This window comes from Ruditapes philippinarum, unplaced genomic scaffold (genome assembly GCF_026571515.1).
Source record: "Ruditapes philippinarum isolate M1 unplaced genomic scaffold, ASM2657151v2 ctg1362_1_1_1_1, whole genome shotgun sequence".
Lineage (NCBI taxonomy): Eukaryota > Metazoa > Mollusca > Bivalvia > Venerida > Veneridae > Ruditapes > Ruditapes philippinarum.
In genome coordinates this window covers 247851-273492 of record NW_026859423.1, presented here as the reverse complement: position 1 = coordinate 273492, position 25642 = coordinate 247851, and the positions used below count along the sequence as shown (strand labels likewise).

The following is a 25642-nucleotide window of genomic DNA, read 5'->3' as shown; positions in this document are numbered from 1 at the left end:
ATGTAAACAATATACGCACGTACACAAACATTACATCTTCTATGCAAAATGAATAACATTAATTATCATGTAAGCAGTAGAATTATTAATATGCTAAATAAGATTTTGTCTACTAAGATCATTTATATATCAGCAATTACATTAGTCATTATAATTATTTAAAACATTCAATTGACAAAAATTAATGAGCTACAGAGAAGTGTCAATGCAGAAAATTTACTGACATGGATATCAAATAAATAATAATCTTAGCGAAACGAAAGTAAAGATGTAACTTTTACTTTAATCCATGTAGTTTTATAATTGATTGAATAAGTGATAGACAAATGTATGTTAAGTAGATACCATTTCCTTAGCGAAACGAAATGTAAAATAAAGTATTTATAAAGCTACATGAATGAGGTTATGTTCATTGAGAAATAAAATTAAGATATATTTACTATATAATTCCATGACAACATAATTAATTTACATACATTGAGTTTGTTTGTTTTGGGTTTTATGTCACATCGACACAGTATAGGACTAGTCATATCGCGACATCCAGCTTTACTGGTGGAGGAAGACCTCAGGTGCCCTTCCGTGCATTATTTCAGGCACGAACGGGCACCTGAGTAGAACCACCGACCTTCCGTTTCGTAAGCTAGCTGGATAGCTTCCTCACATGAAAGAATCCAAAGTCCCTGTCGGGATTCGAACCCACAGCGGTGAGGGGCAAGTGGTTTGAAGTCAACGAGTTTAACCACTCGGCCACGGACTCCCCTACATACATTGAGAGACAATACCTAAGATATATTAAATATAAAACTAATAGACTTCAGAATAAGTTAACATGCATAGTTACATGCAAAACAAACAAAATCTTAGATATAATTTTTTAACAAAGCCTCAGAATTAGTTCACATATATAAATAGTGTATATATCTCAAAACCTCTTTATGAAAAGCCTCATTAAGACATTCTATACGGACAGCACTATTCATTATTCATTGTGCGGTATTAACAATGTGCTGAATAGCATACAGCGTATTAAGTGGCATTAAAGCTGATCATCAAAAATCTATGTCACACTTGTGGAGTATATTACAAATATATAATTACTAACAAATGCTAAGATATATTTTGCTACTATAGTAATTGAAATTTTGAAAATACTCAGTCTGATAATTTCAAAACAGTCTCTTTTGAAATGTAGAATAAATATCTTTTGAGTACATCATAACATGCATTATTATTATCTTTACTTCCTCCATAACTGATCGAAGAGCTTTTATATAATATTGAATATAATATGCATATTAAAATTTGTACAAATGATTATATATACAGTAAATATAAATACAAGATCTACAAGGTGTATAATATAAATCAGTAAAGAAAAAGGCATAATTAAAATACATGTATGTACAAACATTCATATATTTACTCATACTGAAAGATAACTAATGCAATTAATCTGTGATATCTATCGACAATTGTCAATTTAGAGAGAAAAAGAAAATAAATTAATGAACATTTGAAGCTACTTTTATGCATAGATATCAGGTTCATAGTGTCAACTCTAGATTAATGTATATATCAAGAGCTTGTTTAGTGTAACAAAATCACTTAGGTGAAGCCAAATTATTTAAGTATTTTAAAGTTACAATAATTTGAATTTTGAGGAAAGGGAAAGACAATGAATAAGAAAGGAATAATAACTTTTATAATATATATATGAATGCCAAAAACACATTAAGAAATTAACCTTAACCGAAACAAAATTATTAAGGCGATTAAGATGTGTTTAAGCCATGTCAGTTGTTGTTTTTATATAAATATAAAGGCACTTGTGAAAACAACTATCTATAATCTACATTGTCTATGATTTAAATTAAGCAACACCTGTTCGATAACCTTAAACGAAAACGAAACATTAAGGAGTGTTAGTTGTCTTGTGAACAGAGAGTAATGATATCACAAAAATGTACATTTATAATAGGAAAATTCATAAAACAACAATAAATAATAGAAAATATGTAACATTCAGTATTAAATCTTTATGTACACATTCATAACTCAATATAACTTAATGTAATGAAGTTATTCACAATCTGCTAATATCACAGTTTATACATTGTTCAGGTAGCCATGTTATAGACGCTGGCCAGGAACACCTTAAAACGTGATACTCTCAGGCTATAGTTCATGTCAAAAGAATCAAAACCTCTTAAACATTTCTAAAAGTTGTGATTCTGGTGAAAGGGAACATATGCCTAACATATGTTACAGGATGGACCATAATGTAGATCTGATACTCTCCATTTTCTCACAGAAGAAAACAAGGTAAATAGCATTAGTGGGTAATTTACAATTTGTACACATAGTTTCATAGCTTCTTGAGAACAATTTAGAAAGAAGTATGAATGCATAGACACATTGAATCTGATATGTTTTATACTGGCGACTGAATCTCCATAACATACAAGGTTCATACTTAAAGGGCAAGCGGGAGAAACTATATACACTGGCATCTCATAATATTCTATTGCACCATTCAAATTCAACAGAGTAGATAATTATGTCTAAAACACAGTATGAAGATATTGTAAATGTCACTAAAAAAATTGGCAGTGCTTTTTTTTGTTTAAAAACAACAAATTAACTTGACCTGAGATATTGTGTAGGGTGCGTCCCAAAAAAAATAGTTTTGCATTTACTTACTCAACTTTGACATTTTCAGTAAGAATATTTTAAATTTCAATAAATTTCTGCAATAAAAGTACTTCATTTTATTAAAGATGACCACAGTAAATCTTAATTATTTAATTTGCATAGACTAGTTATATTTCTCTAGTATAGTTGTACAAAAACAAAGGTACGAACATTAAAAAATCAATAACTATCAACATATACATGTATATGTACAAAATTTTACATGCAATTAAAACATTGTTATGCGTAATTCTAACATTTATAAACAGTTCGTTCAAGACTGGAAGTTGCGTTGAATAAAACTTTTTTTAAAAATCAATTAATGTTACCAAATCTTATAATAAACAAAAACTGTAAGTCTAAAATTTCAATCTCTATCTCAAATCACAGAATTAGCTTTCTGGAATACATTCAGTTAACCATGATTCTTTATTATACAACACTTATTAAAGATTTTACTATCTACAAAAAATAAAATAAAAATGTATTAAAATTCTTGTACAATTCTTGACAAATTGAAAATTTCACTTTAATTAAACAATAGTTATTGCTGTTGCTTGGCATCTGGGTTTCACTTCATCATATAATATAAAAAGGATAAATATTTCAACAATTTGATCAAACTTGTCCAAAAAATTCTCAAAGAGCATGCCAAGGCACATTTTAAAGTGGTGTTATGCTCATCAAAGTGCAAATGGCAAGAGCATTGGTAAAAGTCTAGAATAAAATTAACTTTACCTTTTTCCATAATTGTGTTCAATTTAATATATTACTATGCAAAATTAATCAATAATCCACTTAACCCACAGAAATTTTTTATAAATATTGCTCAGAATATGTATTGATAAATTTTTTTTAAAAAGCGGCGCAGTTTTTTTATAATTATATTTTAGGTAGTTTTTGTATTTTTTCCTTAATATCTTTCATTATCAAATATCGGTCAAGCACTTAATTATAATTAACAATCTTTTGAAAAATATTACTGATTCAACTCGTCAGCAAAAAATTGGGCATAACATCACTTTAAAATATTTTCTTCCACATGTAAAGAAGACTCAAAACAAATACAACTTGTGTAGATCGTGTATATATTATTAGTCCTACAGAATTTTGACAGGTTATATGGTCCTATATAAACAGTTGTTTTTATAATTATATAAGCTGAGCCGCTACATAAGGGTTATATTGCAAATAACCGTTTATATACAGCTATATAACCTTTTAGAAATCTTTATGACAAATTTATAATACAGAAAACTTCATTTTTCAAAGTAAAGCTGATTCCTTAATAAACTGACAGCAGCTGTGTATATAAAACTATATAAACATCACCATTATTCAATGAAAAACAATTCATTACAAACATGCAGTATTATAAAGTTACACAATTATCTGTAATGCTAGCATAATATATCCTATAGCTTCAGCTCTCAAACATAATATTCCTGTCAACTTAATCATGTACAATACTTCATACACAAAAATCAGGAGCAGAAGTTGAAATGGTCTAAATTTCCATAAAGATCTTTAACGCTAGCAGTTCTCAATACATTATATTCAGCCCTTAATCTGCTGAACTTGCATAATGGACTTTAATGCTCTAGTTTCAATTTTAAAACAGTCCATTTAAAGTTGAAACGTTTTCAATACACCAAAATGAAAAAGTCTAGCTTTTATCATACTGCACAGTTGTGTAATGCTTTAAGTTCCAGCAGGTTAGGAGTAAATTAAATCAGTACGTCTGAAAATAATTTACATAGTAAGAAGAAGTATATAGTATATGAACATCTCATCTGCATCTGAGAGGAGTCCACTCTATTTCGAAAAGCATCCAATTGTCATCAACATTAATTTTGATCATTCGAAGAAATTATGCTCGGCTTGCTGAAAAATAAGTTAGAAATTTGTTATGTATGCAACAATTCTCAATTTAATCTTTGATATCAGTTATAGTAATTGATTCTATGGCTTTGTGATTAACAAAGTTTTTTTTTCTTGGTTTTTGATTTTGAAAGATTGGGTCTCCTCCAATGTCACAGCACTTAATCGATAAACATAAAGTAAGAAAAAAGGACCAAGTTGGTTTTTAATAGTAAATGTTTTTCTTTTCTAGAGATATTAAAGCAACTTTCCACCTTTTAGTATGGAGGAAGACCACATATGCTCCTCTATGCTTTTATGCTTTAGGTCGGGCAGAAATGGGCAACTGAGTAGAACCACAACTTTCCTTAAGCTAGCTGGATAGCTTTTTTTTCATATGATAAAATCCAAAGTCCCTCACAGGATTCGAATACAGCGGTCAAGGGGAAAAGTTTGAAGACAGCAACCTTAGCCAAGTGGTTTGATGCCACTCAGCCACGGATGCCCAAGATGATTTTCTGAATAAGTACAGTGTTTTAGATAAAAAAAAAAGCATGCCAATATTAATTAACTTTAAGTTTACAATCTGTCTAGGTGGATCAGAGTCTTGCGTTTAGTATTTGTAGTGAGTTCAAATCCCACAGAGAGCCTATTTTTCTCTCATGTATTTTGCATCTTTGTTTTAGGATAATGAAACTTTTGAAAAACTTTAAACAAAGTTTGGTTATACTTGTTGTTCACATATGACTTTAATTCAGTTACAAACTGAAATGGCAAAACCCCAATTCCCTAAAAAATCTACCTTTTGTTCTAATCCTTGACAATCTTTCCGTAAGGACCATCAAACCCATACAGCAATGTTTTTTCATTGTCTTCTTCATCACCTTCTTCCACATAATCATTAGAGTCAGGCGGGTCTTTCTTTAGTTCCCATTTTCCTCCATTTTTTACCAATTTCAGTACAATTCTCTCATGAGCAGTTTTCTGTTCTTCAGCGCTATCCTTAAAAAGTTCTGGATCAATTAAAGTAAAGTTTGGGATTTTCTGAGGGGGTTGTCTCCTATCTTTTGCATGTGTTTCATGATGTCTTGGTGTTACAGAAAGCTGTTTATCCAACTGCACATTTGCAACTGCAGGTTTTGCTTTACTACTGACCTTTTTCTTTAAATTTAGTATAATCATATTATGATTATGATCACTTTTCACTCCTTCATTGTTAGCCCCTGAATCTGTTATAATGGCAAAGTTTGGTTTGTTCAGAGGTGGTGGTCCTACGGCACCTGCCTGTGCATGCATTTCATGACTTTTTGTGGTAGATTCATGAGTATTTTGTGGTACACTTTCCTTTCTGCTTAACCTTTTAATTCTCCCATTGCCTCTTACAGGACATTTTCCTTTCATGTCATATTTAACATCTTGGTTTGGACGATTGTTTTCAAAATGTGTATTTTTTCTACTTTTCTTAGACTTTGTTTCTTCTTGTGGTGAATCAACAGTTTCACTTTCTGATGTACTTTCAACAGATGATATGTCTGATACTTTACATCCGAGTGCATTGAACTTCCTTTTCCCTGTTTTAGATTTTCTTGCAGACTGCTGAGGATATTGTTTATCTATATTAGACTGATTTGTATGAAGATTGTCAACATTTGAATGTACTATACATTGATTATCATGTAACTGGTCTAAATCATTGTTGTCATCATTCAACTGCTCTACATCATGTTTACCTTTATTGAATTGATCTAAATCATGACTGCCCTCATTCAACTGGTCTACATCAAGGCTGCCATCATTCAAGTGGTCTAAATCATGACTGCCCTCATTCAACTGGTCTACATCAAGGCTGCCATCATTCAAGTGGTCTAAATCATGGTTGCCATCATTCAAGTTGTCTAAATCATGGTTGCCATCATTCAACTGGTCTACATCAAGGTTGCCATAATTCAAGTGGTCTATATCATGGTTGCCATCATTTAAGTGGTCTACATCAAGGTTGCCATCATTCAACTGGTCAACATCAAGGTTGCCATCATTCAAGTGGTCTAAATCATGGCTGCCATCATTCAAGTGGTCTAAATCAAGGTTGCCATCATTCAACTGGTCTACATAAAGATTGCCATCATTCAACTGGTCTAAATCATGGTTGCCATCATTCAAGTGGTCTACATCAAGGTTGCCATCATTCATCTGGTCTAAATCAAGGTTGCCATCATTCAAGTGGTCTACATCAAGGTTACCATCATTCAAGTGGTCTAAATCAAGGTTGCCATCATTCAAGTGGTCTACATCAAGGTTGCCATCATTCAAATGGTCTAAATCATGGCTGCCATCATTCAAGTGGTCTACATCAACATTGCCATCATTCAACTGGTCTACATAAAGGTTGCCATCATTCAACTGGTCTAAATCATGGTTGCCATCATTCAACATTTCTAAATCATGATTCAATTGTTGATTGTTTTCATTCACATTCAGTAGGTCTAAATCGTAATAAGTTGTCTTAGATCTGTCTGTAACATCCTCTTGATCTTCATTGAAATTACTTTGATTTTCTGAATGAGAGTCAAAAATGATTTGCATAGCATAACTAAGGATGACTACATGTACAAATCTTGTCATGTCAGAGGGATCAAATAGTTCAGGAGTATGGTATACTTTAAATGGAATACCAAAGAAATGACTGAAGGAGAAAGGCTGTTCCTCCCGCAATTTTCTCATAATACTATAATAGCGCTGTTCTGTAAAGCTTTGTGAGCAGCTGTCAGTCCTAGCTTTCTTGACTGGGTATTTTTCCCTTGTACTAGATTCATCTTCAATCTCCTTCCTTTTCTTTGAACCTTTTGGATGATCATAGACTAGTTCACATGCCTCGGCTTTTGGTGTTGGTTTGCAAATATGTAAATCTGTAAAACAACAACAGAAAATGATTTATTCTTAGATATACATGTATATATAAATCATGTGGTTCACTTTAAATTAAGATTTTAGATAGAAATGTATCAATACAACACTTATGCCTCTACTCTATGGTGTATTTCTATACAAGTAATATAACATGATTGCTAACTTTCACAAACCTGTGCATGAAGAAACTCTTGTTAATGATTACACACTTTAAAAAATTTTTCATCAACAGGTGTCACTATGATTCAGATCTAATGATCCCAAAGTCAATAATGGTCAACTGCTGGCCATGGACAATGTCCTTTAACTAAGTTGAATAAACCTTAACTTATTAAATCTCAAGTAACTCATTTGACCAGGACTTTACATGAAGTGCAATGTGGCATAGGCACATGACCAAGTGACCTTAAAATCAAAGGGTATGAGCAAGGTCTCCACCTAGTTGAACAAACATAAGACTGTTCACTACCAGTTATTGATCAGACAAGGATTTTTCACAGTGACACCGGCCATGTTACCTCAAAATCAATATTGGATACTTTCTGGCCATGAGCAAGGTCCCATCAAAGTTTCCAAGACTTTGGCTTATTACTAAGATTTTATAAAAAGTGCTTAACTGCTTCTTGTAAGCTAGTCCTTTGGCCCAATGACCTTGTAGGCTTATTCCTTCTCAAGTTATTAATTTGACAAACAAAAATTAAACAAATATCACTGTGATGTGGTGTTATTTCAAAATAAATAGTGCAATGTTCATGCCAGGTGACATATACCACAGCTTCGGTTGACAGGGATTACAAGACATACAAATAAACAGATGGACAAGCCCTTCAAAAGTATGCCCTAAAGCATGATAAAACCTGTTGGCAAACAATACCCCCAAATTTTCTTGGTAGTTAGATAGTTGATTTTGGTAGTGAACAAGTTTTAAGTGAATATCTAAGAAATAAACAAACTGAAAGACACAGATGCTTCTGCTATACATTATGATAGGACACTGAGTAGTATAAATAAAGATTTTATCCTAGCAATTTTGATAAATTTTGAGCTAAAACAATGCAGAATATTTTTACTATCCCACTGCTTTTTAAAAGAGGTGCCATTACTCCTTTACCAGGGTTTTGACATCTAAAAGTCTCTGCTATTTTTACCGAGGTCAAAAAGCAATGGTAATACAACTGACAAGACTGGTGCAGTATGACATGCTGATGTGTCATAAAAACTTAAATACTCACCTAAATTTTTACACTGGGCTTTATTTGATCTAGCTGGAACCACCTGAAATCAATTTAATTTCACATTTTGATTATAATTGCAAGAGACCCATGATCCAAAAGTTTAAAAACATAAAAATTTAAAAGTTACATATTAATCAACTCTAGACTTTAAAATGATAAAGAAATATTATTATGAATTAAATGAAAATCAACCTTTTGTGCTATATCCAGCCAGATTTTCATGATTGAGTAATTGTTGTTTTTTTTCAAAATAAAGATGCCAATTCTTAAAAAATGCAGAGAGGGAATGATTAAAAACTTTTCTTATAAGTTATAAGTCCATTACTATTTCAAATGGTACACAAACTGCAAAAAAATATTTCAAGTCCCTTCATGTCAAAAAATCAGAGTGGAGTCCCTTTAATATAATAGAATGCTCTTAATTATGATTTGTCTTGCTCTACAATTAAGGGAATACATGCTGGACCAAAAACAAAAGTGACAAAATTATTCAGTTTTTATTACTTCTTGTTTAGATGGGTTTTAAGCCAAATTTACTTTGATAATGTGTCAATTTTCAAGCTTCAAATTTACTTTTGGAAGAAGACCTTTAGCATATGTCCCTGCATGCAAAATTTCAGGCTCTGGCTTACACCTGAGTATAACCATCCTTTTTCACTAATAATTACTCAGTCTGGATACCATTCTCATATGGAAAAAAATTCAAAGACCCTAGTAACAGAATTCAAACCAACAGTGTTTATTGGATATTTGATCAGAGGCATTGGTGCCCATTTACCACTAAACCACCAAGGCCTCTGTTGTAACTATAATTAAAATGTATGGATATTTTACAAAAATCATCAGAATTTTCAAAAAGTAAATTTCGTCAAGAAATGTAACTGAGTAATTGTAATTTCTCTTGCCTTTTTGTAAAGTTTATCAGCACATCCTCTTGTTATACTGTAACTTTGAAAAAATTAAAGCATGTTTAAAAAAAAGATTGCATTTGTGAAAAATGCTAATTGCCACCGCATTAATACAACACTAAATAGTAATGTAGGAACAGATATTTTTTGTTTCTATACAATTGAAGATTGTCATAATGCATAGATCCCTGACCTATCTAATTCTTATTAACAGATTAGTGGTTAAATCTATTGTTATTCAAAAAAAAGATCAGAGTAGGAATAATATCAATGCAGTTGAGTCTAGTGAATTTGGTGGTGAAGGTCATATTTCACACAGCCTAAATTTCATGACTACATCAAAGGACAACACAGTAAGACACTTTGTCAAAATCTAGGTCGGCTGATATCAAAGTTCACTTTACATCTTAATCTGTGCACATGGTTCAAATTTCATAGCTGTACATCAAAGGACCAGAAAGTAGGTCACATCATCAAAATCTAGGTCACCTGATATCAAAGTTCAATTTTACAACTAAAACTGTGCACATGGTCAAAATGTCATTGCTGTACATCAAAGGACAAGAAAGTAGGTCACAGTCACCTTGGGCAAGGCAAAATTTTTACCCAAGGATTTAATTCAAAACACTCTTGATACAGGTCCACCAAACAACATTTTATGTCAAATATCTAAGCTTTAGCTTTCTCCAATTCTGAAAACATTTGTTTTATTTTCTGTTTTTACAATGTGTACATAATAAGAATCAATGCCCTAGGGCAGGGCCAATTTTGACAACAGGGGAAAAATTTGAACAACTTTGGTAGAGGACCTAAAGATGATATTATATAGCAAACATCAAAGCTCTATGCCTTGTACCTTCAGACAAAAATATTTTTTATTCTTTTACTATAGTCTACTCCACTTATAATGAGATCAGTTTTAACGAGGTAACGCTTATAACGTACATTCTACTGTGTTGCAGCCTTTTTCATTCTATTTTCCTTTCATTTTATATTGTTTATAACGAGATCGGTTTAAGCGAGATATCGGTTACAACCTACATTACGAACGTCGTTGGTTCTACTCAGGTGCCTGTTCGTGCCTGAAATAATGCACGGAAGGGCACCTGAGGTCTTCCTCCACCAGTAAAGCAGTAAAGCTGGAAGGTCACGATATGACCTATACTGTGTCGATGTGACGTAAAACCCAAAACAAACAAACAACCTACATATATTCGCCGTCCCATGCGTAATTTTCAGAATATTAACGAGGTCACATCATTGGCACTTTGTCTGCATCAGTTTGACACCTTGAGAAAAACAATGGTGACCAAAAACAAAGGTCAACTAGGGAGGAAATTATTGAGCAATTAGTGATCAAATGTGTCAGTCTTGTTTGTCAGCGTTCTGGGCTAAAGTGTCCTTTAGGTGACGAAATGTTATAACAAAACAATTTCATTGAGTGATTAGCACAAAGGAAGCCGTTTATTTTCATGTATATTTTAATAAACCAAAAACTACTGAGTGCAAAGAGTTACCTCACATTATGTACTCTTCAAAAAGGAGGTACCCGAAAGGGAAAGTAGAAATAAATGATGTTTGACTGTGTCTCATTTCTCAATTTGTTCTGTCCAGGTTATAACAAGACCCGGTTATAACGAGGAATCATGCAAAGTCCCGACGATCTCGTTATATGCGGAGTGCACTGTATGTACATATTGAAAATCAATGACCCCCCGGGCAGGGCCAATTTTGACCTCATGGCTATAATTTGAACAATCTTGCTAGAGGTTCACTACACAATGTTTCATGCAAAATATCTAACCTCTAGCATTTGTCAATTGCTAGAAGAAACTTTTTTAAAGTTTTTACTATATACATATAAGGAAAACCTATGACCCCTGGGGCAGGGCTGAATTTGACACCAGAGGCAAAATCTGAACAACTTTGGTAGAGTACTGATAATAACACATATCAAATATCAAACCTCTAAGCCTTGTATCTTCAGACAAGAAGGTATTTTATTTTGTTTGTTTGTTTGTTTCATTTTACGCCTTTTACAGTATTTCAGTCATATAGGCGGGTAGTTTTTAAACCATCGTTCCTGGAGAGTTACACCAGTACTAGACTACCTTCCTCCGCACTAAACTACCAAAGCATCTCCCAGGGATTGAACCCACTCCAGAGAGGTAACTGGATTAGAAGTCATCGACTCTAACCCCTCTTTAAGTTTTTACTATATGTACATATAGTGAAAATCAATGACCCCGGGGCGGGGCCGATTTTGACCCCAGGGCTATAATTTGAACAATCTTGGTAGAGGTCTACCAGTCAATGCATTATGCAAAATATCTAAGCTCTAGGCCTTTTTGGTCTTTACAAGAAGATTTATTAATTTTATTCTTATAATTCCTTTTAGTTGCCATGGCAACCAGATTCCTGCATGGAATGAAATTCTTTAAATCACTTTTGAAGCCCTTCACTCAAGGGTCAATCTTGCCAAGTTTGGTTGAAATGGGACTAGTGGTATTCACAAGAAGATTTTTAAAGTTCACTATATAATCTATAGAACACTAGTACAAACACACACACAAACACACACACAGGTGAATCACTAAATGCCACTGCATAGCAGATGCTGCAGTGGCATAAAAAACATAATTTATCACGATATGATTAATTATTTCCAGCTGAATATTAATTAAACAAACTATAGTCAGTTTGAAAGGTTGGTCCTGTTTTGTCCAAGTATAAACCAAATAAATATTCATCAATTAATGACTTTGTAGCACATATTATAAACTAAACAAGAGAGCCATGATGGCCCTGAAATTGCTCACCTGAATATAAACAAGAGGGCCATGATGGCCCTGAAGTCGCTCACCTGTATATAGGCCCCTGGAGCGGGGCCAGTTTAAACCCCAGGGCTTTTATTTGAACAAACTTTGTAGACACTCACTAGAAGATGCTTCGTGCTTAATATCTAAACTCTAGCTATTTGAGTTTTTTCAAAGAAGATTTTTTAAAGTTTTTGTATAACACATATAAGGAAAAGGAATGACCCCCGGAGCGGGCCATTTTAACCCCAGGGCTTTTATTTGAACAAACTTTGTAAACACTCACTAGAAGATGCTTCGTGCTTAATATCTAAACTCTAGCTATTTGAGTTTTTTCAAAGAAGATTTTTTAAAGTTTTTGTATAACACATATAAGGAAAAAGGAATGACCCCCGGGGCGGGGCCAATTTTAACCCCAGGGCTTTTATTTGAACAAACTTGGTAGACAATCACTAGAAGATGTTTCATGCTTAGTATCTAAAACTCTAACTCTTTTGTTTTTTTTCAAAGAAGATTTTTTAAGTTTTTTATACACATATAAGGAAAATCAATGACCCCCGGGGCGGGGCCAATTTTTGACCCCAGGGCTTTTATTTGATCAAACTTGGTAGACACCCATAAGAAGATGTTTTCATGGTAAATATCTTAGCTCTAGCTCTTTGGGTTCTTTAAAAGAAAATTTTATAAGTTTTTACTATATGCATATAGGGAAAAATCAATGACCCCCTGGGGCGGGGCCAATTTTGACCCCAGGCTTTTATTTGAACAAACTTGGTAGATACCCATAAGAAGATGTTTCATGCTAAATATCTTAGCTCTAGCTCTTTGGATTCTTTAAAAGAAATTTTTTTAAGTTTTTACTATATGCATATAGGGAAAATCAATGACCCCTGTGGCGGGGCAGTTTTTTGACCCTATGGCTTTTATTTGAACAAACTTGGTAGACATCCATTAGAAACATGTTTCATGCCAAATATCTAAGCTCTAGCTCTTGGGTCTTTTTAGAAGAAGATTTTTTTAAGTTTTTACTATATGCATATAGGGAAAATCAATGACCCCCTGGGGCGGGCCAATTTTGACCCCAGGGCTTTTATTTGATCAAACTTGGTAGACACCCATAAGAAGATGTTTCATGGTAAATATCTTAGCTCTACCTCTTTGGTTCTTTAAAAGAATTTTTTTAAGTTTTTACTATATGCCTATAGGTAAAATCAAAGACCCCCTGGGGCGGGGGCCAATTTTGACCCCAGGGCTTTTATTTGAACAAACTTGGTAACATCCATTAGAACATGTTTCATGCCAAATATCTAAGCTCTAGCTCTTTGGGTTTTTTTAGAAGAAGATTTTTTTAAGTTTTTACTATATGCATATAGGGAAAATCAATGACCCCCGGGGTGGGGCCAATTTTGACCCCAGGGCTTTTATTTGAACAAACTTGGTAGACATCCATTAGAACATGTTTCATGCTAAATATCTTAGCTCTAGCACTTTGGGTTCTTTAAAGAAGAAGATTTTTATAAGTTTTTACTATATGCATATAGGGAAAATCAATGACCCCCTGGGCGGGGCCAATTTTGACCCCAGGGCTTTTATTTGAACAAACTTGGTAGACACCCATAAGAAGATGTTTCATGCTAAATATCTTAGCTCTAGCTCTTTTGGATTCTTTAAAAGAAAATTGTTTAAGTTTTTACTATATGCATATAGGGAAAATCAATGACCCCTGGGGCGGGGCCATTTTTTGACCCTACGGCTTTTATTTGAACAAACTTGGTAGACATCCATTAGAACATGTTTCATGCCAAATATCTTAAGCTCTAGCTCTTTTGGTTTTTTAGAAGAAGATTTTTTTTAAGTTTTTACTATATGCATATAGGGAAAATCAATGACCCCCTGGGGCGGGGCCAATTTTGACCCCAGGGCTTTTCTTTGAACAAACTTGGTAGACACTTGCTAGAAAGATGTTTCATGCCAAATATCTCAGCTCTAGCTCTTTGGTTTTTTTAGAAGAAGATTGTTTAAAGTTTTTTCTTTTGGTTGCCATGGCAACCAGAGTTCTGCATGGAATTAAATTCTTTGAACAACTTTTAAAGGTGACCACCAAAGGAACATTCCTGTGAAGTTTGGATGAAATTGGCTTAGTGGTTTATGAGGAGATGTCATTTAAAGCAAAAGTTTACGGACGGACGGACGACGGATGGACGGACGGACGCCGGACGAAAAGCGATCACAAAAGCTCACCCTGTCACTTTGTGACAGGTGAGCTAAAAATCCTCATGACAAGGAACAGTTAATATTGCAAACTATAAACAATGGCAGATATAAAATCTGAACCTTAAACTGATATCACAAAGTTCATATTAGACAATTGCAACATAATGTCTGGAACCATTATCAAGGAACAGTTATGCTCAATTGACTACCGCCTAGATTGTGCAGTTCACTTTGGACTGGACGAGGTTCTAGATGTCTCGGGACTAGCTGGGAGTAGAGCTGTTGGTCAGCTGTCCATGTTAGCCCTCATTTATACATCTTTTAAGCTTTATCGGAGCTTGACCTAACAATGACTGCTGCATGTGAGCCTGTTTTTTTTCTCATAGGAACTGCACCTAATTAACTGTTTTTTCGCTACTACTCCAATCAAAAATTGTCTTTCAAGATGCTGTTCGGCCTAAAGTGCTGACAATAATCTAAAAGAATTCTTAAGTTAAATTGAAATAGAGTGAGGTACTGAATAGGAGTTTTAAACACAATATTTATACATCACAACAGCAGACGTCAAGTGCCGTGTGGCAGCGTAATAAGTTGCCCCGTACTTCACTTCAGCGTTGCTATATTTTTCTGGTCCTTCTGGGTAATAGAGTCTAGCACTTTAAGTGTTATACTGATAGTCCTTCTTTTGTAGGATCTGAACAGATTCTCTTACCAGTGCACGATCTTATTTCCCACATGGAACAGAGGATGGCTATTGCTTGCCTTCGATACATTAAACATTTTTCACTACTATTTTAATGCTAAGCGCCAAGCCAGGAGCTGTTAGTACCATTTTTCATGTCTTTGGTATCACATGGCTTGAACTAAAAAAACTACTTCAGTCAAAGAAGACGGTCTACTTAAAGCGTTATGGAGGATATAAATTTATATAGAATATTTAAAATACATCAGCATAATGCTACAGGATAATGTGTCAGTAAGATAGAAATTGACTAATTTTATTGCATTTAACCCAGGGTTTGAAAGATATTTTTCTACACGATCTCTAAATATATAATATTTTGGTGCATATTTAGGGTAACTGATAAATGATGTAAGTACTTATGTAGTTTTATCGTTTTTCTTAATCATACTAACTTAATATCTGGATATTTATTCCAGTATATGATTTTTGCTTATAATCTCACCATGATTCTTACAGAAATCAAAAATGTATTTCAAATGCACACATAGATACAAGTTCTTCGAGTTGCATTGTAAGATACCCAAAACACTTACATTATTCTTTAAATAAAGCATTCCAAAAGGCACAGAACACTATTGTTAAGAACTTTTTTGGCAAAGATCTTATCCGATTTATGATAATATCAACATTATTTGAAAAATGTTTAAGTGTATCGTCAGTGAAAGACGGGATCTGGGCTTTAATTCTGGTTTTTATCTGAAACTAAAAAGATACATAAAATGGTTTACTGAGACGATGTACATATTGAACAAATGCGAGTACATATGGTGGTCAGGGGTATTGATGGGACATCTCACAGAATATACCGACTTAAAGTAGAGCCAAAGGAATAATATTATTCAGGACAAAAACAATATCACGTAATACATATACAAATTATCGTTGAATATGCTAGTGTTATCCGTTACTTAGAAACCATGTTTATTATAAAATGTTAGATTATTTTGAGATTTTCCCTTTATATAACTTGTCCTTGATCCTCAATCCCCGTTCCTCATTATAAACCGCAAATATCTATTTGTTAAATTGTATCTAAAATTGGGCTTGTGTAAACATTTCTGGTTGCTATTGCAAAAGGAAAACAACTGTTCCGAAAGTTGTGTACATGTAAGGAAAACTAATGACCCCCTGGGGCAGGGCCAATTTTAACCCAAAGGCTTTTATTTGAACAAACTAAGTTGCCAATCATTTGAAGCTGTTTCATACTCTAGCTCTTTGGCTTTTTTTTTTTTAAAGAAGATTTTTAAGTATTTACTATATACGTATAAGGAAAATCAATAACCTCCTTGGGCATGGTCAATTTTGACACCAGGGCTTTTATTTGAGAAAACATGAAAGATACCCATAAGAAGATTGTTCATGCTTTATATCTAACCTGTAGCTCTTTGGGTTTTTTAAATAAAGATGTTTTTTGGTTTTTACTTTTATTTTATATCTAACCTTGAGCTCTTTGGATTTTTACAATGAAAATGTTTTTTTGGTGTTTACTAATATATAATAAGGAAAATCATTGACCCCCTGGGGCTGTGCCAAATTGACCCAATGGCTTTTAAAAAGAAGACTTTTTAAGTTTATACTATATACATATAAGGAAAATCAACAACCCCGGGGCGGATCTAATTTTTACACTGGGCTTTTAGTTTGAACAAAATTTGGTAGACACTCACTAGAAGATGTTCCACACCAAATATCTTAGCTCTAGCTCCTCTTGGGTTTTTTAAAAGAAGATTTTTTTTCCATGGCAACCAGAGCTCTGCATGGAATAAAATTCTTTGAACAATTTTAAAGGTGACCATCAAAAGAACAATCCTTTGAAATTTAGATGAAATTGGCTTAGTCGTTCACAGATGGACAAAGAACGGAGGATGAACGCCGGATGAAAAGAAATCACAAAAGCTCACCATGTCACTTTGTGACATGTGAGCATAAAAAGAGACATTACAGTTTTAAATCATAATTACTTCAGTCAGTATGCCGATTAAGTCCAACAGTGATGTCAATGCATCAAATTTGTGCAAAAACGATCTGATCCAGGTTTACAGAATTAATATAAATTTTCAAATTTGTCAACAACAATGTTAGGTCAATGTCATAATTGACAAACCAGTATACTCACATTGCAACAATTATTGTGCTGAGAAAGACGGAAGGGAAATAACTAACTCTTAGAAAACTGTCTAGCAATAACACCGTAGGGAACGTGTTACAGTATCGCCTTTTTCGGTTACAGTATAGAATTTTCAAGATGGAGGATTATTTATGGGAAGAGGTGCAGGTGATTTTTATTCAGGTCCATACTACTAGTAATTTAGTTTCTAAAAGTTGTTTTTGTGCTTTTCTTGTAAGGAACAGAATCCGGTATCTAGTCATATATTTCTTCAGAACCTGCCCGCAGATTTTATCTTTATATTGTCTCATAAATGTGCAGATTTGACCCAGTTTGAAAATTTTTGAATCGAGAGACCCAACGCATTTTTTCCTCATTCCGACATTTTTTTAAGCGTGCCTAGATAAAGTAAATCTACATAACGTTAGTTCCTTTGTGTTTAGAAACGTTTATAAAAATAAATGACCATTTGAAAAACCTATTTTCCTGTTGTTAAAATGCGTTGGGGAAAAAATAAACAATGTTACAGTATAAAGAGCGTAGGTTAATTTTTGAAAGGGTTACAAGGCATAGACCTTAGCGACTTTGATACAATTTTTTACAGTTTATACCAGATTTTCGGTACAGTTTAGATACTAATTTCAAACACAGTTCGTGTTCCAATAAAACCTTTCTAGAAAGGTTGTATTAAGCAAAAAAAGTTTTATTTTTGCTATTTTCCTTACTTAAGTTTCAGATTGAGACTTTTGCAGAATAAGTAAATGTTCTAAGTAAGGACTGTTTTTCAAACGAACAACAGGAACATTTATCGATTGAAAAAGAAGAAAGATTATTGCCTTGATTTCATTACACATTATAATAATGCCTATTAGTAATAAAATAGAGAAAAAGAATCCTTAACAGTCCAACACGGAAAACATGAAAAATGTTGCATTTGATTAACCTGTTCATGGACGGTAGTGGTAACTGCAAGCTACGCCTCCTAGCGCCGGCTTCAGCAGAATTCACATTAAACATGAACTGGTACACTTTAGATTTTTTAACATCTGTGGATGTGTTCATATGGCGGTTATCATGGAACCTTCAATGTGACACGTTATTGCCATTCTATGAAAAGCGGCATATCACTCCCAGGTAAAAAATTTCGGGTGCCCTAAACGAGAATACAATGAGTGAAACTAAATAAAATGAAATGTTGAGAGAGGATCGCAGGTTATGAAGCCTACATACCATAGATAAAGCTGTCAAAAGACACAATTAACAAGCAGGCAATACCCTAAGAATGATTAAACAGTGAGCAATATTTCAACCTTAAATTTTATTTTAAGTTGGAATTTCCATCTACCATAATGTATTTTGTATGTATTTAAAAGGATTTGTTACGTTTGGCTTTCTTGGATTTTAAGTTTCAACGACACTGAGGTCATGTGAAAACATTCCTGCTTTAGTGTAAAGAAAGACCCCAGAATCCCTTTGTGAAACATTTCAGACCCGAGTATGCACCTGACTAGAACCACCGACCTTCCGTAAATTAGCTTGATAGATTCATCACATACAAAGAATCCAAAGTCATGATTGGATTTCAACTACAGCAGTAAATGAAAGATAATTTGAAGTCGACGGCCTTATGCCGACCCTGCCACTATTATGTACCTTCATCAGGCTCAATAGAGAAGATATTGTAATTGTCTGACCTTAATTTATACTGTATAACTTTCAATATTATTTTCTTTTTCAAAAACATGAAAACTGCTATACAGAATGTCTGAAATAAGAAAAAACGACTTTTAATTTAATAATGACAAAATAATCGTAAATTCAACAAAGAAGCATTCGAAATGACGCCATGATCATGATTTGATTTGAATGCTTTAGGTTCGAAAATGAAGGGTCTTTAAACATTGCCTTTTTTCAAAATATATAATTTGGGTTTTCGTATCTCCGATTGCAACCGAAACCATTTGAACAACTAATTGGTAGAAAGTCATGTAAATTTCATCACATTTAGTCAAGTAGTTACTGAACGGATGAGATTGAACACACATGTGTACGACAGACGGACGAATAGCAATCGGGCTAATAAGCTCACAGAGATTTAAAAGTCTATGTAACATTCATACATTTTACCTAGAATATATAGAAAATATCGAAGTCTAAACTGTAACCGAAATATGAGTATAAACTGTAACAAAATCGGATAGAAATCGCTAGGTCTATGCTGTAACCCTGCACAAATCACCTCGCTCTATACTGTAACATTGTTTATTTTTTCAAACGCAATTAACGAACAGGAAAATAGGTTCAACTGATCATTTACTTTTATAAATGTTTCCTAACATAAAGGACTAACGTTTTGCAGATTTACTTTTTCTAGGCATCCATAAATAATGTCGAAATTGGAGAAAAATGTATTGGTCTCTCGATTCAAATTTTCAAACTGTCAAATCTGCATATTTATGAGACAATATATCGATAAATTTGGGGTGCAGAGTCTGAAGAAATATATGACTAGATACCGGATTCTGTTCCTTACAAGCATAGCACAAACATCTTTAAGAAACTAAACTACTTGTAATATGGAACGGAATAAAAATCACCTACCTGTCCTCCCAACAAATAATCCTCCATCTTGAAAATTCTATGCTGTAACCGAAAAAGGCGATACTGTAACACGTTCCCTACGGTGAATAACTTAATAGCAAGTTCTTGCTACAGCATTAACAGTTACCCTGGAGCCAGATTTTCTCATCTGTTCCTGCAGTATATGATTCTTGCAGTATCTTTGAAACTGTGTATTCAAACTGGCCTTCTGAGCTTTTATTGTTTATTGGAACACAATTCTGTGTTGTAATAAACTAAGTATTTCAATAATTTTATCTTGGAAAAGTGCATCATATCACTGTAAAGCCTTCTTCAAAACAAAATAAAATGATAATTTGAATCTTTCATCAATATAACAAGAGCCCGGTTTGAGCCGGGTGATGCTCCCCGAATAGGTTTAGGTACAGGAAAGTACACCTCATGTAGTTTCAGAGTTATGTCCCTGGAAAAAGTTCAAAGTGCAATAATTCCAAAATTAGGCAAAAACAGAGTTATGTTCTTTGCACTGCAATTCTAATTAATGTGATCTATCAACCTACAAAGTTTCTTGATGATATCTCTTATGATTTCCAAGTTATGTTCCGGACAACTTCAAAAAGTAAAAATAAACAAAGGGCAATAACTCCAGAATTAGGCAAAGCAGAGTTATGATTCTTGTGCACTGCACATCTACCCATTGAGATCTATCTACAAAGTTTCATGTTGATAGCTCTTATAGTTTTACTGCTATGTCCTGGACAAGATTTTTCTAAAAGGGGAGATAATTCAAAAATGAGGCTTAACAGAGTTATCGTTCTTTTGCAATGCACCTCTACTCAATGAGATCTATCTACCTACAATGTTTAATCTTGATATCTCTTATACTTTTAGAGTTATGTCCTGGACAAAGTTAAAAGTGTTAAAATTAACAAAGGGCAATAACTCCAAAATTAGGACAAAAAGAGTTATTGTTCTCATGCACTGCACATCTACCTATTGAGATCTATTCACCTACAAAGTTTCATGTTGATATCTCTTATAGTTTTAGAGTTATGCCCTGGACAAGATTTTTCTATAAGGGGAGATCATTCAAAAACTGGTCAAAATAAGAGTTATGGTTTTTTGACAATGCACTCCCCCTCAATGCCCTCTACCACTGTTTGAAGTTTCAACAAATTATCTCCAAGGGTTTTCAAGTTATGCTCCGGACAAGACAACGGACGGACAGGCGGACAGACGGACAAGGCGTTGACTATATGCTCCCCCCCCCCCCCCCCCCGAAAAATTTCGGGGAGCATAACAAAGGTATAAAAACTTTAATCCATTCATATGTAGTCAAGTATTTACCTGAAAACAAGGTCTGGAGTATTTGGTGTTTCCTCACAATGTACTTTCTTTTCCTCCTCACAAAATTGTTCCTTCACATTATTCCCTGCAACTTCCTCAAAAGTTGTCTGTTCAACTCCAATGCACCCTTCATATTCTGTGTTAACCATTGTCTGTTCTTTCTTCACAACTTCACCATCAGAAACTGGTTGACCAACTTCTGATTTTTGTTCAATCACAGAGGAAGAAGATTTTTCATTAGAATAAGAAAAACTAAAATAACAATGTAAATTCTCCTACAATATGAACATTGATGATAAATTATTTGCACTAAGTCTATTTCCTTAAATAATGGCCACTACCTTTATCATAGAAAGTGCTAAGTGTTAAGAGGATCTGAGATATGTCTTCATTTTCTATTAACTACAGCAATGACAAAATCAAAGCAAACCTGAAATTCCTACTTACTTTTTACTTTCTACTCTCTAACAATACCAACCTGTTTTTCAACAAGTTACTGCTACTATTTTCTCAAAGACAGACATGTGCCACACCAAGCTAGAACTTGAGCTCCTCTGAGGTGGGCAACATAGTACACTCATTGGCAAATTTGAAAGAAGGTACCAAGGACAAAAATAATTAATATGGCATAATTTTGTCAGTGATAAATTGATGGATACATACATAACATACATGCATGCCAAATTGAAACGAAGTCACTAAAATCCTACAAAAGTTATCCTGCTGGGTTATAACAATTACTTGAATAACTAAAATGAAAATAACTTAAGTTTTACCTGTTGAATAATCTGCTGTTGTTGGCACCACAGCAACCCTCTCATTGTCAGTTTGTATCTCTTCCTCATTTATCTAAACATAAAAATAACAGAAAATATAAGACGTCCTTTATAATATAATTCAAGTATTTTTTCCAGAACATTATCCAACAGGACCACAAGATGAAAATCTCAATGATAAAGTGAGGACATATTCAATGATAAAATGATAAAGTGAGGACATTCTTAATGATAAAGTGAGGACATATTCAATGATAAAATGATAAAGTAAGGACATTCTTAATGATAAAGTGAGGACATATTCAATGATAAAATGATAAAGTGAGGACATTCTTAATGATAAAATGAGGACATAGTTAATGATAAAATAAGTGAGGACATTCTTAACTAGAACTATCGCTGATTGCGATTCATATCCCCACCAATGTCCTTGACAGAAGACGACTTGGAAAGGTGGTTAAGGGAATAACTTAAGTTGCACAAATACATAAAAAGAAATTATCTCTGGTGAAAAAAAGACTAATTGTACAGGTAATTGTATACATATCTATTATCAAATCATGTTCAAAACAGTTTCAAATAACCTTTCATTTTCCCAATATACAGTGTACTTTACTTTTTATAAGTCAATTTTTGACCTTCAAGTGTGGCCCTGACCTTAAGTTGGCACAAGGGTAAGATGGGTTCTGCACATCGCCCAATTGGGGTGAACATTTGAGTAAAGTTTGAAGAAAATCCTTCCATTAGTATAGAATTTATAGAGCGGACACAACATATTGTCTAGTATTGATTGTATGTAAATTAAAAGACTTAAAAAGGGACATAACTTTGTCAAAATGCAATACAGAGTATGAAACTTGACCTGCATATCGTAATTGTGACACCTCATTTATCTTTTAGGTTTCAAGCAAATACCTGTGCTAGTTTCAGAAATATTCAAGGACATGTTAAAATTAAAGAACGTTTTCTTAGTCAATTTTTGACCTTCAAGTGTGACATTGACCTTAAGCCTGCACAAAGGTGACATGAATTCTGCACATAACCTTGTTTAGGTGAACATTTGAGTAAAGTTTGAAGAAAATTCTTCCATTAGTATAGGATTTATAGAGCAGACACGACATATTATCTAATATGTAATTGTATGTAAATTTGAAGATTAAAAAGGGGCATAACTTTGTTAAAATGCAATACAGAGTTATGAAACTTGACCAGCATATCTTAATTGTGACACTTCATATATATTTTAAGTTTCAAGCAAATACCTTTCCTAGATTTAGAAATATTCAGATATATGTTAAAACTTAAGATCATTTTTCTAAGTCAATTTTTGACCTTCAAATGTGACCTTGACCTTAAGCCGGCAAAAGGGTGACATGGGTTCTGCACATTACCTTGCTGAGGTGAACATTTGAGCCAAGTTTGAAGAAAATCCTTCAATTAGTGTAGGACTTACAGAGCGGACATGACATATTGTGTAATATTTGACTGTTTGATATTTGACCTTCACTTGTGACCTTGACCTTAAGCTGACACATGGGCAACATGGGTTCTGCACATCCCCTTGTTGAGATGAACATTTGAGCCAAGATTGAAGAAAATCTTTCAATTAGTGTAGGACTTATAGAGCGGACACGACATACTGTCTAAAATTTGATTGTTTGATAATTGACCTTCAATTGTGACCTTGACCTTGAGCTGACACATAGGCAATATAAGTTCTGCACATCCCCTTGTTTAGATGAACATTTGAGCCAAGTTTAAAGAAAATCTTTCAATTAGTGTAGGAGTTACAGAGCGGACACGACCTACTGTTTAATATTTGATTGTGTTTGATATTTGACCTTCAATTTTGACCTTGACCTTGAGCTGACACATGGGCAACATAGGTTCTGCACATCCCCGTGTTGATGTGAACATTTGAGCCAAGTTTGAAGAAAATCCTTCAAGTGGTATAGGAGTTATAGAGCGGACACGAAAATGGAGACGGACGGACGGATGGACCGACCAACTCGACAAAGCGAAACCATTATAGCCCCCCCCCCATTTTGTGGTGGGGGTATAATGATAAGTATAGGACACACCCACACCACCCTTACCCCTCCTTTGAGTATGTACCAATAATGCAGGTTTTTTTAAGGATTTTGAAAACATGACCCATACCCATGGAATTGGGAATTTTAGCGGTGTTTTGTTAAGAATTGGGAAAAAATGCATGACTGAAATTTTACAATGATTAAATGGATGCAAACAATAAATGTCCATGATGGCATCTTCAAACATTTTAAGGACTATTACAGTGAAGGAGCCCTGATTTTCAAAGATTTTAGAATTGTTATTCAATATTTTTATTTTGTTACTTTCAATTGGTAAGTTTTTTCCTGTGGATTGGCAAAATAATATACTATTTTCAATTGGGAATATGACCCAATAACGGCTATAAAATAAGCCAAAAAAAATCCCTGTAATGACAGTTCCCATCCATATTACTAGAGCGCATACTAAACTATTCTCAGTGCTTAATAGATAAAATGAGGCATAAGATTGTTTAAACCTCCTCCAGGTTGAGGTTATGATGGTGAATAAGTGTGAAAAAATCTAAAAGGTGTCAATAATGTCAATGTACTTTAAAATTATCTGCTGTGGTACGCAAACTTTAAACATAAATTCTTATTCCAAAAAGGGGTATAATTCCATCTAAACATTTGATACTTGTGTACATGTTTGGCCCATGCAAGTGAAAAAGTGTACAAAGTTTCAAAGTCAAATGTCAATGGAATTTGAAAATATTTAAGGTGGTACAAACATTAATGTAAAAGTTGAAAAAGGGGCATTTTTCTGTCAAAATGCTTGATACAGTGACCTCCTGTGTACAGGTTGGTTAACATGTGTGTTAAGTTTCAAAGCTATATGTCAATGGACTTTGAAAATATTTAAGGTGGTAAGCAAACTTTGACATAAGTGGTTATGCCGACCCCGACTCTCAGGTGACTAGGATAGCTTTACTTATTCTTCAAATTATAAGTCCAGCTAAAAAGTATTCATTGGAATCCAAGACTTGATTCCTTATTTCACCTCTCTCCCCTTCCTTAATACCATTGTTTGTTGGGAGTAAGCCCGAAGGCCATACAAATAAGAATACAAGTCAGTGACTCAGTCTGCTTGACTTTTAATATAGTTTAGATGTTGTTGTTGTTTATTTCAATGCCTGATTTTTCTTTCTGTTTTAAAGGCATCACTAAAATATACACACATTATTTGCAAAGTACATGTAGAAGATTACAGCTGGATTTTTTAAAGAAATTAAATACATTTGGTAAAAAATATACCACTATGCATATTTTCACTGATAATAATTAGTCTTGTCAGATAAAAAAGTATTCAGGTATGAAATGCATTGTTCATTGCAACCCTTTTTTTGGCAGCATTTCACACCGACACTAAATGATAAAGAAG

General features: G+C 33.7%; 1 protein-coding gene across 1 annotated transcript; it reads right to left on the bottom strand.

Moving 5' to 3' along the window:
- Positions 1-1675: 1675 nt before the first annotated feature.
- On the bottom strand, positions 1676-25285 carry LOC132756473 (DNA-directed RNA polymerase III subunit RPC1-like). The gene is made up of 7 exons (XM_060747553.1): positions 25262-25285; positions 22190-22262; positions 21414-21612; positions 9602-9644; positions 8694-8736; positions 5357-7460; positions 1676-4578 (listed from the first exon to the last, which is right to left on the bottom strand). Exons 1-6 carry the CDS (start codon positions 25283-25285, stop codon positions 5365-5367), a joined length of 2478 nt encoding a protein of 825 aa, XP_060603536.1. The 3' UTR covers positions 1676-4578; positions 5357-5364.
- Positions 25286-25642: the final 357 nt, after the last annotated feature.

What these genes read in the sequence shown, in the direction of transcription:
- LOC132756473 (XM_060747553.1), bottom strand. Translation starts at nt 25,285, where the DNA reads ATGGTATTAAGGAAGGGGAGAGAG. An exon ending in AACAGCAGATTATTCAACAG is followed by an intron (nt 21,613 to 22,189) that starts GTAAAACTTAAG and finishes AACAAAAATCAG; the next exon opens with AAGTTGGTCAACCAGTTTCT. An exon ending in CTGATAAACTTTACAAAAAG is followed by an intron (nt 8,737 to 9,601) that starts GCAAGAGAAATT and finishes AATTGATTTCAG; the next exon opens with GTGGTTCCAGCTAGATCAAA.